Below are 13,667 nucleotides of genomic sequence, written 5' to 3' on the forward strand. Positions count from 1 at the left end.
GATAGGAGACGATATCGTATTGAACGAGATGGACTTGTCTTACTAACTTGGTAGCGTGTAAAGCGACTAAGGAGGAGTAGGAGAGTATATTTGAGGAATTGTTTGAGAAGAGGTTCATTGCCTGAGTGTTTGGTCGTAGAGTTACGCCTGTTTATCGAGTAAGAAGATAGAAGGTTCTATGAGGTAATGTTTCTTGAAGATATTTGATTCTAAGAGAGACGATGATCATGTGGAACATTTAAGGATTGTGTTATCGGTGCTGAAAGAGAAGGAGGTCATGTAAAGCTTTCTGAATATGAGTTTTGGTTGGAAGAAGTGAATTTTCTTGGATATGAGATTTCGAGTCGAGGTGTGTTGATGCAGATATCGATAAGTGGTAGCTTATGCTTCAAGGTAACTTATAGTACGTAAGAGGAATTATTCGACGTATGTATTGGAGTTGTTTATCGTTGTGTTTGTTTTGGAATGTAAGAGGCATTGTTTGTTTGGATCAAGGTTTGATGAGTTGAGTGATCACAAGAGTTGAATATGAGGTAAACAAGACGAGTAGAATTTCGAAGGATTTTAATCTTTGATTTGAATTACCATATTGGAAAAGCGAAGGTTATGACCGATGCATTGAGTAGGAAATAATTTTATGAGTTACGTTGAGGACTCAAGAATTGAAAATCGTTGGAACGATTTAGGGAGTTGAGTTTGGTTGTGAAGCGACGTCTTCGGGTGTTAAGTTTGGTATGTTGAAGCTTACTTGTGGTATTCTTGACGAGGTTAGAGAGGGTCAAAAAAATTGGATTTAGAATTAGTTGACAAGATGACATTGATGAAGCAGGGAAAAAGGTAATAACTTTCGGATTGATGAGAATGGTGTCATGAGATGTTGTGATCGAGTTTGTATTCCTGATGGTTAGAATTCGGACAAAGAGAATTTTAGATGAGGAACATCGTACTGATTTGAGTATTAATCATAGTGTTAATTATGTATCGAGAGTTGAGGAAATGTGTAGTGGTAAAGTATGTAGAGGGATATACCAGAATTGTGTATTTGAGTTGGATTTGTCAAGAACCGTTTCGTTTGGTGCAACAGTTATCTATTTTCGAGTGGAAGGGAGATGGTATCTCTATGGATTTTGTTTTGAGATTGTCGAGGCATCGAGTAATTGTGAAGTGAGTTGGGTCAGTATGGATAGTTGACGAAATGTGCTCGTTTTATTCCGATGAAGATGGATTATTCGATGAAGAGACTTGCTAAGTTATGCATCGAAAGGATTGTGTGTTGCATGGTATTTCCTTCGGATGTTGAAATGACATCTTTTGAAGCTTTGTATGGTTGTAAGTGTAGAACGTTTTGTATCGGTATGAATCGAGAGAGAGTGGATGTGGTTTTGGTGTTGAGATGGTTGTGTCGACTGAATTTTCGAGGACGAAAATATTTTAAGTGAGGGAGAGTTGTAACAGCCCGAATTTTATTATTTGGCTAATTAAATTAAATAAGGATTTATTTACTTAATTTGGACGAAGTTTGATAATTAATTGGATCGTCGGTGTTATTGAGAAACGTGTTCAAATTATTAAGTGAAGTTAGAATTTATTCGGTTAATCGAATAATTAATAAAGTGGAGTATGTAGAGAAATAATATGAGAAATAATATTATTATTGGATTTTACTTATTTGAGAAAAAGTCGGATTTAATTGGATTAATCGGAATATAATATTAAGGATAATAATATTATTTGTTGGTGGAGCATATTATTTATTGGACTATTTTATTTTATCGAATTGGGCCTATTTATTAGAAGTAGAAGTAAATTGGGGGTGTTATTTTCTTAAGCCCATTAAGATAATAAGTTATTAAGTTAGTAAGGGTTTTATGAGAAGGAGAGTTACCATTTCATTTGCTGATTTTTTTTAAAGAGAAGAGAAAGTGGAGAAAGGAGGCTAAGAGAGGTGAAGAGCAAAAGCTAGGGTTTGAAGAAATTGAAGAGGTAAGGGGGAGAATCCTTATTATTATGGGTTAGTATGATTGGGTTAATGAGTAGATTAATTTTATGTAGGAAATAGGAATTGGATTTGAAAAATATGATGAAATTTTGTGTGCATATTGGAAAGGGAGGAAACGTAAGAAATTAGAAAAAACTAGGGACCATGATGTTCAGCACTGGTAAAAGGGGTTGACACCCCACTTTGAACATGTTATTCTCGTTTCTAGCTAATCCCTTTATGGGATGACATTTGATTCACTTATTGTTTTCAATACGTGCACTGTTTTAGTTATATTGCATAATTATTACTTAGAATGATATACATTGGTGTGTTACAATGGAAAGTGAACCATGAATTATGAAATGATTAATATTGGAAACAGTAGAATGAGGTAAAGTGTAAAGGAAACACACCACTCAACCTATACTACTTTTGTTCAATGCTAATTTCCATTGTGTGCAGTGATTTACTTATTTTCTGTTTCATTTGAAGCCACTTAAGCTACTTACTGTCTCGTCTACATGCTATCCAATATGTGTTATGTTCTATTCATGATTGCTTACTATTTCTTAAGGAGCATATATATATATATATATATATATATATATATATATATATATATATATATATATATATATATATATATATATATATATATATATATATATATATATATATATATATATATATATATATATATATATATATATAATGGAAATGTAACCATATTTATGAAATGAAAATATGAAATGAACAAATTATATATATAATGGAACACATAATAGAAATGAACCATTATAAACTGAAATACAATAGAAACAGTCTCGTTTGATCGAATAGCCGAATTAAGCGGTATAATTAGTTGTCCGAAATTTAATGAAAATTTACGTGGTAGCTAAGTTTAATTAGTAGATTAACATGGTGATGTTATTTTGTTGAAATGTGATATTTACGAACCGACCAAAATAGTGTGAATTTAGATATCTTTTATATTAAATATTAGTTTTAGGAAATAAAAAAAATGAATTAGTAACTTAGAATAAATGAAGTGTAACTATTAATTAGTTGATTTAATTAATAGTTAAATTAATTGCAATGAGTTTAATTGATTGGAATATATTTGAAGTTGGATCAATTATTCGGGTTGTCGGTAAATTACGGTATTTTGAGGATTTGTCCGTAATTGTGTTTTGTCTTGAATATGTATGTTGAGAAATATATATTTCCATGCCAATGATGTTGTGCTAATATTGATTCTCTGTGAGTAGTTAGTTAATATTAATTCTAATGATTAATTGCTTGATGTTGAAAGTGCGTGTTCATGTATAATTGGCAAAATGAGAATTAACATGAGATAGTATGGTTACTAGTGTTAATTGGATTGTGTGAATCGTAATTGATTAATTGGCCCCTTATATGTTAATGATGTGTGTGTTGTGAATGTTGTGTACAATTGGTGGATAATTCATAGAGTTGAATTATTGTGATATGCGGAAAGTTAAGATGGTAGAGATGATCTTAATTGCATATGTTTGTTAACATTGTACATACATTCATATCATAGTGTGCCTTGAAACAAAGGTGGTTTGCTTTGAAACAAAAGCGAGACTTAGATTCTAGAGTGAATCGGAAGCGGTAGACTATATGTTTACATTTTGGGTGGGCTTTGGTCTTGTCCGGATCGGAAGCGTGGCTTGGATTCTAGATATTGAATCGGAAAGCGGTGAAACTTTGGGTTCACAATTCGGTACCACATGCATAGCGTCACATATCTTGCATTGAGTCACATTAAAATTATGCGATAATTGAGTATGTGAAGTTGATGTAGTTATGATATGTGTATGAGTTTGATAATTGAAACGAGTGAAGTTTGAATATATATTTGATAAAATGTGTGAATATGTGATAACTATGATTGTGTACTTAATTGAGAATATAATAGTAGAATTGAAATATTATACTATTCAAGCTTGTTGTGTACTCAATAACATGTGAAATATGGGTTGATTACTTTTATCTACATGGTTATACATAGTATGATTAATTACTTGAAGTGTTGATTTAACCATTGTATTCCGTTATACTTTCTTCATAATGGTTCGTATTCTCACCATTCTGTTTTAATGTTGCTCTCGTTTGGCGACATGCAGGTTTGACGATTAGTAGCTTGCGTGTGACCTAGTCGGAGTTTCTTCTGAGTTTTCTTGGTAATTAAGTAGCGAGTCAATGCTCTGGTTATGTAACACTGGGTAGCTTAGACGTTGAACTCATGTTCTAATTGTTTATGTATTTTCTTATAACTTGTGAACCTGTTTAATTGGTTACTTGTTGTTGAGAGGCTTTAAGCCAAATATTATAATTATGGTTATCTTATGAGTTGTTTATGGAGATATGATCATGGTATGGGACATGTATCATTTATATGAAACACATGAGTATTACTTTCCGCTGTTAATGCATATTCTGGATGAATTATGATTATATGTCAGGTGTTATTTGAAATGACCAGGTGTATTGTATTTTGTGGATAAATGTTGTCGGTTTTTAAAAGCTTTTTAGTTTTTGAAAACGTCGATGTGACGCCCTTTTTAATTATATGCATGCTTATTCTCTGATTATATGCTTATTATTTATGGGGTAAAAATGGGTGTTACAGATACTCTTGCTAGTGTGGCTATTAAGTATGGTGTTGAGGTACAAAACTATAAAAAAAATTATATATTTTTCTTTTGGTTTTTTCTGAACTTGAATTTTAGTTTGATATGGTAAAGTTATGCCTTTTTTCTTTAGGGGTTTTAGGGTTTTTTTTTCAGTTTGCAGAATTGATGTTTGGTTTGGTTGTTTAAGAACATGATGAAGATTTTGTGTTCTTTTTTTGCCTTCCTGTAGCGGGGAAAATCTGATATCGAAGCCATTAGATTGACTCGACTCAATATTTCAGTGAAAGTCGCCACCGCGCTTTATTATTTCCAAAGGAAAAGGGAAAAGAACGAAAAAACCCAAAGTTTGTTTTTAAAACAAAAAGAAGAGATCTTAGGTGTGGGTGTTATTTATACAAGGGGAAGGTTTTAAGCACCCCTCATATCTGTGGTACTCCACAGGAACCTTTTTGAAAATCTGTGTCGTGTGTGCTAAAAAAGAGTTTGTTTTATTTTAAAAATAAGTTCGGCAAAGCGTTAAGCTTTGTGCCTACATACCTCCTCGGTGCAATGGAGAAGTCAGAGCTAATGTAGTTCCGCTTAAAGGGAAAACATTAAAAAAACGAATAAACACTTTATCGTCGTCGGAGAGAAATACTCAGCCATTGATCTTGAGCATGAGAACAAATGAATTCTTTGCATCGCAAATGAAAGAAGGGCTCCAACTCGGATAAAAATCAACGAGTATGCCACTAGCTCTCTCACGCGGAAAAGATCTCATTATATCAATCAATTTCAAAATCGTGGGGTATCGCCACTCGTTTCGACAATTAGTTGTCTAAACTTTTGAAGAAAAGCCACTAAGGGCAAAAGATATTTTTAAGAAAAGGTTTTGAAAAGATTGCAAACATAAGAAGGTTTTGTAAAAAGGGAGAAGATTTTGAAAATCTAAGAAGGGGGAGGAGATGAAGAGGCTAACCTAGTGCATAAAATAAAAGCTAAGGAAAAGAACGGTTTAACCGAAATAAGAAGCCAACACTTGACATTAAGAGTCAAGGTAGATTTCCCATCCTTTGGACTTATCAGTACCAACACATTACCACTTGGGGATCCAGATGAATTTATTATCTTAGTACCACTTTGCATTAAGCACATTAAAATTCTGACGAAAATCGGGCAGAGTAACGGCTGTTTTCGGGTAAAATCCTTATCACAATGCCTTGGAATTAACCATCAAGGGCTTTCAAGGAAATACCTGCACACATAAACAGACAACAATCAAATGCCAGACAGATAGAATAACCACAAAGTAACAATAGAATAAGGGTCCAGAGGTACTAAGTCCATAAGTCCGAATCTCCAAAATGCTCAGGATAGTAACCAATAGTCCGAAAGAGAGCCTTATGTGTTTTTTAGATATTGGTTGATTATTAGTGTTTTAGCATAAAAGTAAAGTATGGTCCAAGTGGACAAAAGAAAAATAGTGGAAGCATAAACATATGTCCAAATGGACAAAGAGAAAATAGCGGAATATAAACGTCCAAATGGACAGAGAAAATAGCGGAATGTAAATATGATGAAATGATAAAATAAAGCGATAAAGCGAGAAATATAAAGAGCAATATAATAAAATGCGGAAATTAAAGTCAATTGTTAGATGTTAAAGATAACCATCTTGAAACTTGTCAAGTATGTTATCAAAGTTAGTAATGAAGATCGATGGTGAGTGAAGGATGTTCTCGGATTTAAATTCAATGGACATTTATCAGAAGCTTGATAAAATCATAGCGACTACACGATAAACTTCCATAAGTCATAAATCAACCGCATACAATTCTCTTCCATATTTGATCTTTTTTTATTCGGGACACGAAATATTGCGCTATGTTAAGCAGATCGCCAAGTGATTTATGTAGAAATCACCCTACAACGAGGCCGGTCAAAACTTTATGTGCTAATGCATGCGAGAGGAACGATATGTAGATCGCTCTCCGAAAGCAATACCGCACGAAAAGAAAATAGGTATCGATCTAGTCTTTACCAAGAATCCATAAGAATTCTCAAGGTGTTAAGACTTTCATCGATCAAAAGAAAAAGAAATAAAAGATGGAACCACATTTAAAAGCTCATTTCATCCATAATTTCAATCACTTAATATTGCGGATTCGGATTCTCATCCTATCGACGCCCTAAGTCCATTGAAATTAGAGAGAAATTAGGCCTCTAACTTGTGATTCAAAGAAAATATCAAAAGAAAGGAGTAGAAGATGAGTTAGAACCAAAAACAAGTAAAAAAAGGCAAAAAAAAACACATTCTGCTCAGATGTAAATCGATTTGCACAGAGCGTAAATCGATTTGCATAACTCTGTTTTCAAATCTGCGCAGTTTTTTAGTTATGTAAATCGATTTGCACCAGATGTAAATCGATTTGCATAACACAGTTTTTCAAAAAAACAGCAAATAAAGAGAAGAAAACTTGTTTAAACATAAAACCAAACACCTTGTGATCTTGGATCAATTTGTGCACGAAAATGTATCAAGTAAGCAAGCAAAACTCATCAATGTAGCACCAAAGGTGCATCAAACATAAACAACAATGGATCACATCTTGAATTATGGAAAGGATCTAGAATTTTACCAAATCTTTCACAAACTTTGAATCTTCTTCAAGAACACACAACCACAAGCCTTGATCTCTCACAATTGATGAAGAAAGTAGTGTTTAGGTTGAGGTTTAGCTCAAAATTAGTGAGGTTCAAGATGTGACTCACTAATTTTGTGGAAGAAACAAGAGCTTTGAGTGAGGGGTTTGGAAGAGGTGAGGAGAGAAAGAGCAAGAGTTTTCTTGGCTATCAAAGCTTGAAAAATAAAGAGGGGAATGCCTCAATTTATAGCACTTAGGCTTGGGAACTTTTGTGGTTTGGAGTTAGGATTGGAAAATAGAATTAGGCTTGGGAAAAGGATTTGGAGCCAAAAATGAGATCCAATGGTCTTGATGCAATCACATGAGGGTTTATGATCAAATGATGTAGGTAATCAAATACAAGAGCTAAGTCATGCTTCCCATGCTTGCAAATGATGTCAACACTTTCAAAATCTGAAATTTGCCTTCATTTTCCCAAATTCGCACTGGTGCAATCGATTTACACTTTATGCAAATCTATTTACATTGCTGAAAAAGGCAAAATCTAGGCAAAAACAGTTATGTAAATCGATTTGCACATTATGCAAATCGATTTGTACTGATGGCAGAAGCAAAATCTGGATAAATTTGTTGTGTAAATCGATTTACACCTTATGCAAATCGATTTGCATAGTGGAATTGTTGAAAAATGCCCTTTTTGATGGATACTTTGACTTGGTACCTACAAAACACAAACATACAAAAGCACAAGGCCATATTTTTAGTATTTTGGTTAGTAAAACAACATATACAAGAAAAACATTGGTGTTTGATGATTCCTCTTACAGATGAAGTGAGCATAACACCGAGAGCAGAGCTTTAAGATGAAACTCTTGATTGATGATTGATATGCAAATGGTGTATGATCTTAGGGTCAAAAATTGGGGTATGACACTTCCAAAGTTCTCTTTTTTATGTTTATTATTTTCTGGCAAATTGATATTATATATATATATATATATATATATATATATATATATATATATATATATTGATTGATGATTGATAATGCTTTATTAACAAGATAATGGAAAGAATTCAATTAAATATGATTTTTTGTTTTTATTTTTTTAATTTTTTGAAATGTTAAATCAAATATTATTAAATAAAATATTCAGTTTTTAATGACGTGTAAATGCCTAGTCAACCCCTTAATTTGGACACATTAGCTTTTTGGGAGTGGAAATGGGGGTTAGGATCAGTATTGCATCCTTTAGACAAATTCAGGGACTGTTTTGTTCTGTTTTAAAATGGAAGGACCAAATTCGTGAGTTGGTCAAAACACGAGGATCAAAAGTGTTATTAAGCCTAATATAAAATATCAAAAATAGGAAATACATATGAGTCAAACAATATCTCATATCATCAATTCAAAGATAATAAACTCAAAATCCCAAGTGTTACATTACCTAGCACAATATAATTACCTAGTCAAGACACTCTTAAATTTACACAATAGATATAGGAGGTCGTAGCCCCTTCTTCCTTCAAATTTATTGAATAAAATATACCCTTCATTATCAATTGATGGTGAACAATACTCGATCTTAACAACCTTTTTATTGTCGGTGTGGTGCAAGAGATTATACAGTTTAGATTTCAAAACAGTAAGAGGGGTGTTCTCTGTGAGCCTTAAATCAACAGGAGGTTTCACTTCATTGAAGTACACAACTTCGAGATACCAAAATTGAGACATTGTGAGATATTTTTGTTAACAATATATGGTGCATATTTATACAAGTTTTAAACCAGTATGAAGTACACAAAATTGTTAGTGCAATCACAATCCTACAAAAGTGTCGAAAAAATATCAACAGTTTAAAATTAACACTACCGAATTTTTTAGGGGCCTGGAAAAAATTCGATATTCTAGATTTTATTGAAAAATCGATAAACTTTGACACTGAATTTTTTTAAAAATGGATATTGAGTTTTTTGAAAATGCCAATAAAAATGGCTTACTAAATTTTTCGCATGAGAGAAAATTTTTTATCATGTAATTAATAAAAAGAAATAAGATAGATATTTTTAGTATTACAAAATATGTGAAGTGTGAAATATGATTTTAGGGGTACCATGTAAAATTCTCCTTTTTCTTTTTTTTTTTTTCAATATCAATATGAATATAATTGGATTTGGATGTAGAGCCAAATTTATTAACGAGCCCGACTATTAAAGCTTTTTGGTAAGAAATTGTTATTTACGCCCCTTCATAATGGTACCTACTTTTTCTCATAGTATCTTAAAATTCTCATGCATTATTGCATTTAGTTACTTGAAAAATCTTATATCATTGAAAATGAAATTTCATTCTCGTCCCTCACAAAAATAGAACCTAAGATAATTTTTAATTAAAAAAATCGACGCAAATGATTGGTCCATGAACTGAAATACACAAGAAACCCTCTTTTAAGTGATTCCGCGTATTGTTAAATGGATTACATATAATAAGATTTATTTGACCTTTAAAAAACAGATTATTTTTTCTATTTTTAAAAATAATTTTTAAAAAATGTTTTAGGCATTTTATCCTCTATTTAGATGTTTTTAATTTTTCTTTTTTGTCTTATCTTCAAAATTCAACTTATTGAAATTTTTTTAGTCTCCGGTCTTTTCATTTATTACATGGCACTGCCACAGTGACGCAAGAATATGTCTATTAAATTTTAATAATTTTTATTTTACATAAAAAAAATTAAAAGGTAGTGTACTGACAGTGTAAAATATTTTTACCCTGTCAGGACATCACCCCTTTTCTCAAAAATTATTCACAAGTTAAATGCATTGTTTATATTAATTTAGGATATATTTATATTTGAAACGCATAAGTGAGCCTTAATCAACACTTTGTCTCAAAATGAATGAATCCTAATCTCTTTTCTCTTTCAATCGAATCTAAGCTTCAAGAAAGTCTACTCAATTTCATGTCACATTCCAAACATGAAATCACCAAGTTTAAAAACAAATTTATTATTATCCTTAAACGGGCAGGTTCAAAATTATTTCTACACTTTTTCCAAAAAAATAAATCTATGAAATTGTAATCAGATAGATAGGGCCTACAACAAAAGAAAAGCTTCCTTTTAGCAAAAATTTCAAGACCATTCCTATGCCAACCATGCCATTACACCATAAACAGATCTTCAAGCCCTGAAATAAGGAAGGAAATGTTAGGGGACTACAGGTTTAACAGATGGCATCCAAATGACATGTTAGAGAACATTTACTTCAAAATCTAAAAACTACTGGCTACTTAAAAATTAAAACGCGTTTGTTGTACTCTTTCGGGAGGAGTAGAAGAGGCAGGCACATCCAGTTTCAAAGAGTAATCCATAATTCAATCATTTATTGGTGGAGAAAGCACTCAGAATTCTCCTAACATTATTCAATCATTTGTTTCAACTTTCAACTAAATTACTACTCTATAGTTTAAGCTTAATAGGTCATATCACACAAATGCTCAGAAACAAATGTTCATGCTTGTAAATTATTTTTCAAGGGATTCTCAGAAGTTGAATCAGTTGTTTGGCAAATAAGATGTTCACCTAATGAGCTTTTTGCTCTACTCAAAAACTAATTTTACTCAGTTCCAATCCCCGGATTCTCAGCTTCTTTCAAGGCATCGGCACACATGAAATGAAACTCAGTTTCTGTGTCTGACTTGTGCCCGCTGCCCTTCTTATTTTTACCTGCTTCTTGATGATCTCTGATCAGTATCCTAAATCTCTCCACACTCTCTTAGTGAGTTCTATATTCAAACAAAAAGTTAATTATATTGAAAACTTAGCAAGCTCTTCCCATTTCTAATCCATTCAAGGTACTAGATCAAACTATTTAAGGCATACCATGTTAAGAGAAATGGTCTTATAATTTAACAAAGCTATACCATCATTAACTAACTGAAGATTGATATTTCATAACCACCTTATTTGGATAGTATACATTTTATATTCTTTCCACATGCAATCTGGACAAGTAAATAAAATTCTTGTCCTCAATCTGGACAGTATCTGAACTTTGAATAAGAAAATGGCAATAAATACAAGATTTTCTTTATTACCAAGGATAAATCTGCACAATATATTATGTAGATTAATTGGAAATACTTGTAGGGGAAGTTAAAATCCTTGTGAAAATATGAAGATGTGTTTATTTGTTACCATGAATACTAGATTTAATATACCCAATGAATTCTTAGCATAGTTTTAGATTGCAATCCCCAACTTTAATTATGACCGCAACATGAAGGGATTTAGGAACTCAACAACTACAATTGCAACTGTATTGGTGGCCATATTTGTTTCAAATTGAACCGCGTGACCGCAATAACAACGGTTGTTTCAGTGGCTAATAATCATTCAACAAACCGATGTTTTTAGATTACAAATCCTTTTCCGCTATTTTAATAAAGGTCAGCTAGGAATAGAATGCAGAATGCTCCAAAAGGAACAAGGGCACTAACAGACCAAGCTCCCAGAAGAATACCAGTACTGGCCAAGCTCCCAGAGGAATTCAAGTAGGAATAGTCTCACAAGCTTAATCAATTAAGCTAAGCTTAAACTACCAGTTCAACCACGAAAAAAGAAGTCTTACCTATTCTCAATGAAGGGGAAAAAATAAAAAAGGGATCTACGGCATGGTGCTTTTTCCTGCCTATAGAGTGCTAAACCTGTTGCATTTTCATGATGCAAACATTCCAATGCACAAAAAGGACAGAACTTTCACAATTAAAAGATAGTATAACTATCTCCAACTCCAGCAAGTGTGAAAAACCACCTTTTAAAAAAACACATATTAGGAGAGGAAAGGTCAGAACAGCGCCATAAGCACTGTATGACTGTATCTAAGTCTAATCTGCCTAAAAGCTACAAGTACAAGCTACCAAGAACCAAAACAAACAACCACATTCACAAGAATCCACTATAAAATCCATTAATTCAACTGGAAGGCTAAAAAGCAACACCGCACTTTCTCCCAAATCACTCTCCGTCGCAATATCACAGTGGCACTTACCAACAACTTCAAGTAACTTATAAATATGAAGAACAAACTCGTGCAGATTGCAATGTAACAAATAGTAATGAATTAGGATTTTAAAATGTCTGCAACCGCAATTTGAATTGTAACAGCAAGGTTTTTGATATATTGACTGCAGTGCACCTCAATTTATGAGTATTAGTGCAATGAAAACAAAACTCTAAATAAATAAATAAAAATTTGAAAAATGAGTAAAGGATGATTACCGCAATAATCAACGACCAGGATTAAGAGCCATCATCATGTTGTTTCCACCAGGAAGATAAGTAACATTAGGCGATTTCGCAAGCGTTCCAGCAACTTCCCTGGAAGCTTCAATCCTCCTAAGCTCAATCAACCCCATCCCAGCAGCAGCAGTAGCATCAGAAATCAACTTAGCAGCGTCACTCTCTCCCCCAGCACGAATAATTGCAGCTCGACGCTCCTGCTCCGCCTTCATGACAACAAATTTAGATCTCTCAGCTTCCTGTTGAGCAACCTGCTTCTGCTCAACCGCCCGCGAAAATTCAGCCCCATATGACAAATGTGTGATCGCCACGTCGTCGAGAAGAATGTTAAAATCCCTAGCACGTCGGACAAGAGTCTCCCTAACAAGGGCAGAAACCTGTGGACGTTCAGTAAGAAGCTGATCAGCATTGAATTGGGCCACAACAGATTTCAGAACTTCGTTACCGATCGACGGGAGAACCTTCTCGTCGTATTCGAGACCGAGGTTTTGAACAATGACAGGGAGTTTGGCGGTGTCGGGACGAGAGAGGACTCTGAGAGTTAGGTTAACCATTTGAAGATCTTTGGTGCCGGAGATTGATGAGAAAGTGTGGGGGCGAGTTTTGATATCGAAAATGTAGGGCTTTTGAACCCATGGGATGAGGAAATGAGTTCCCTCGCCGATTGATTCGTCGAGAATGCCGCGGAAACGGTCGAAGAGGACGGCGCGTTGGCCACCGTCGACGGTGTAGAGGGAGGAGTTGAGAGCGGTGGTTCCCACGCCGAAGCCGATAGCGGCACGGGCGAGGTTTGTTAGGAGGGAGACTGCGGCTTGGTTGCTTCCCATTTGGAGTTGGAAAGGGTTTTAGGGTTTAAGAGAGAATGGAGTGTTTTTGCTTGCAAACATTTCTCTTCATTTATATCAAAATGGATTTCTTGATTTGGAAGATAAGCGAATTGTTTCTCAAGAATTAATCAAAAATTAAATGATGGTGGTAGAAAAAATTATTATTTAGTACACTGTCATCCAATAGAAACAAATCGTTTTGCCATCTCATATAATTTTTTTGAAATTACAATCTGATTAGTCCTGATTCATGGTCGTGATTGGTTGACAGT

At 33.6% G+C, this 13,667-nt stretch overlaps 1 protein-coding gene across 1 annotated transcript; it reads right to left on the reverse strand.

Moving 5' to 3' along the window:
- Positions 1 to 10,162: 10,162 nt before the first annotated feature.
- LOC131616897 (prohibitin-3, mitochondrial-like) lies at positions 10,163 to 13,485 on the reverse strand. Its single transcript, XM_058888344.1, has 2 exons — positions 12,548 to 13,485; positions 10,163 to 10,454 (listed from the first exon to the last, which is right to left on the reverse strand). Exon 1 carries the CDS (start codon positions 13,393 to 13,395, stop codon positions 12,556 to 12,558), a length of 840 nt encoding a protein of 279 aa, XP_058744327.1. The 5' UTR covers positions 13,396 to 13,485; the 3' UTR covers positions 10,163 to 10,454; positions 12,548 to 12,555.
- Between the last annotated feature and the right edge of the window lie 182 nt (positions 13,486 to 13,667).

Source organism: Vicia villosa, linkage group LG7 (assembly GCF_029867415.1).
Source record: "Vicia villosa cultivar HV-30 ecotype Madison, WI linkage group LG7, Vvil1.0, whole genome shotgun sequence".
NCBI classification, from domain to species: Eukaryota; Viridiplantae; Streptophyta; class Magnoliopsida; order Fabales; family Fabaceae; genus Vicia; species Vicia villosa.

Bases quoted from the DNA above. Each gene is read 5' to 3' on its own strand.
- LOC131616897 (XM_058888344.1), bottom strand. From the start codon at position 13,395: ATGGGAAGCAACCAAGCCGCAGTCTCCCTCCTAACAAACCTCGCCCGT.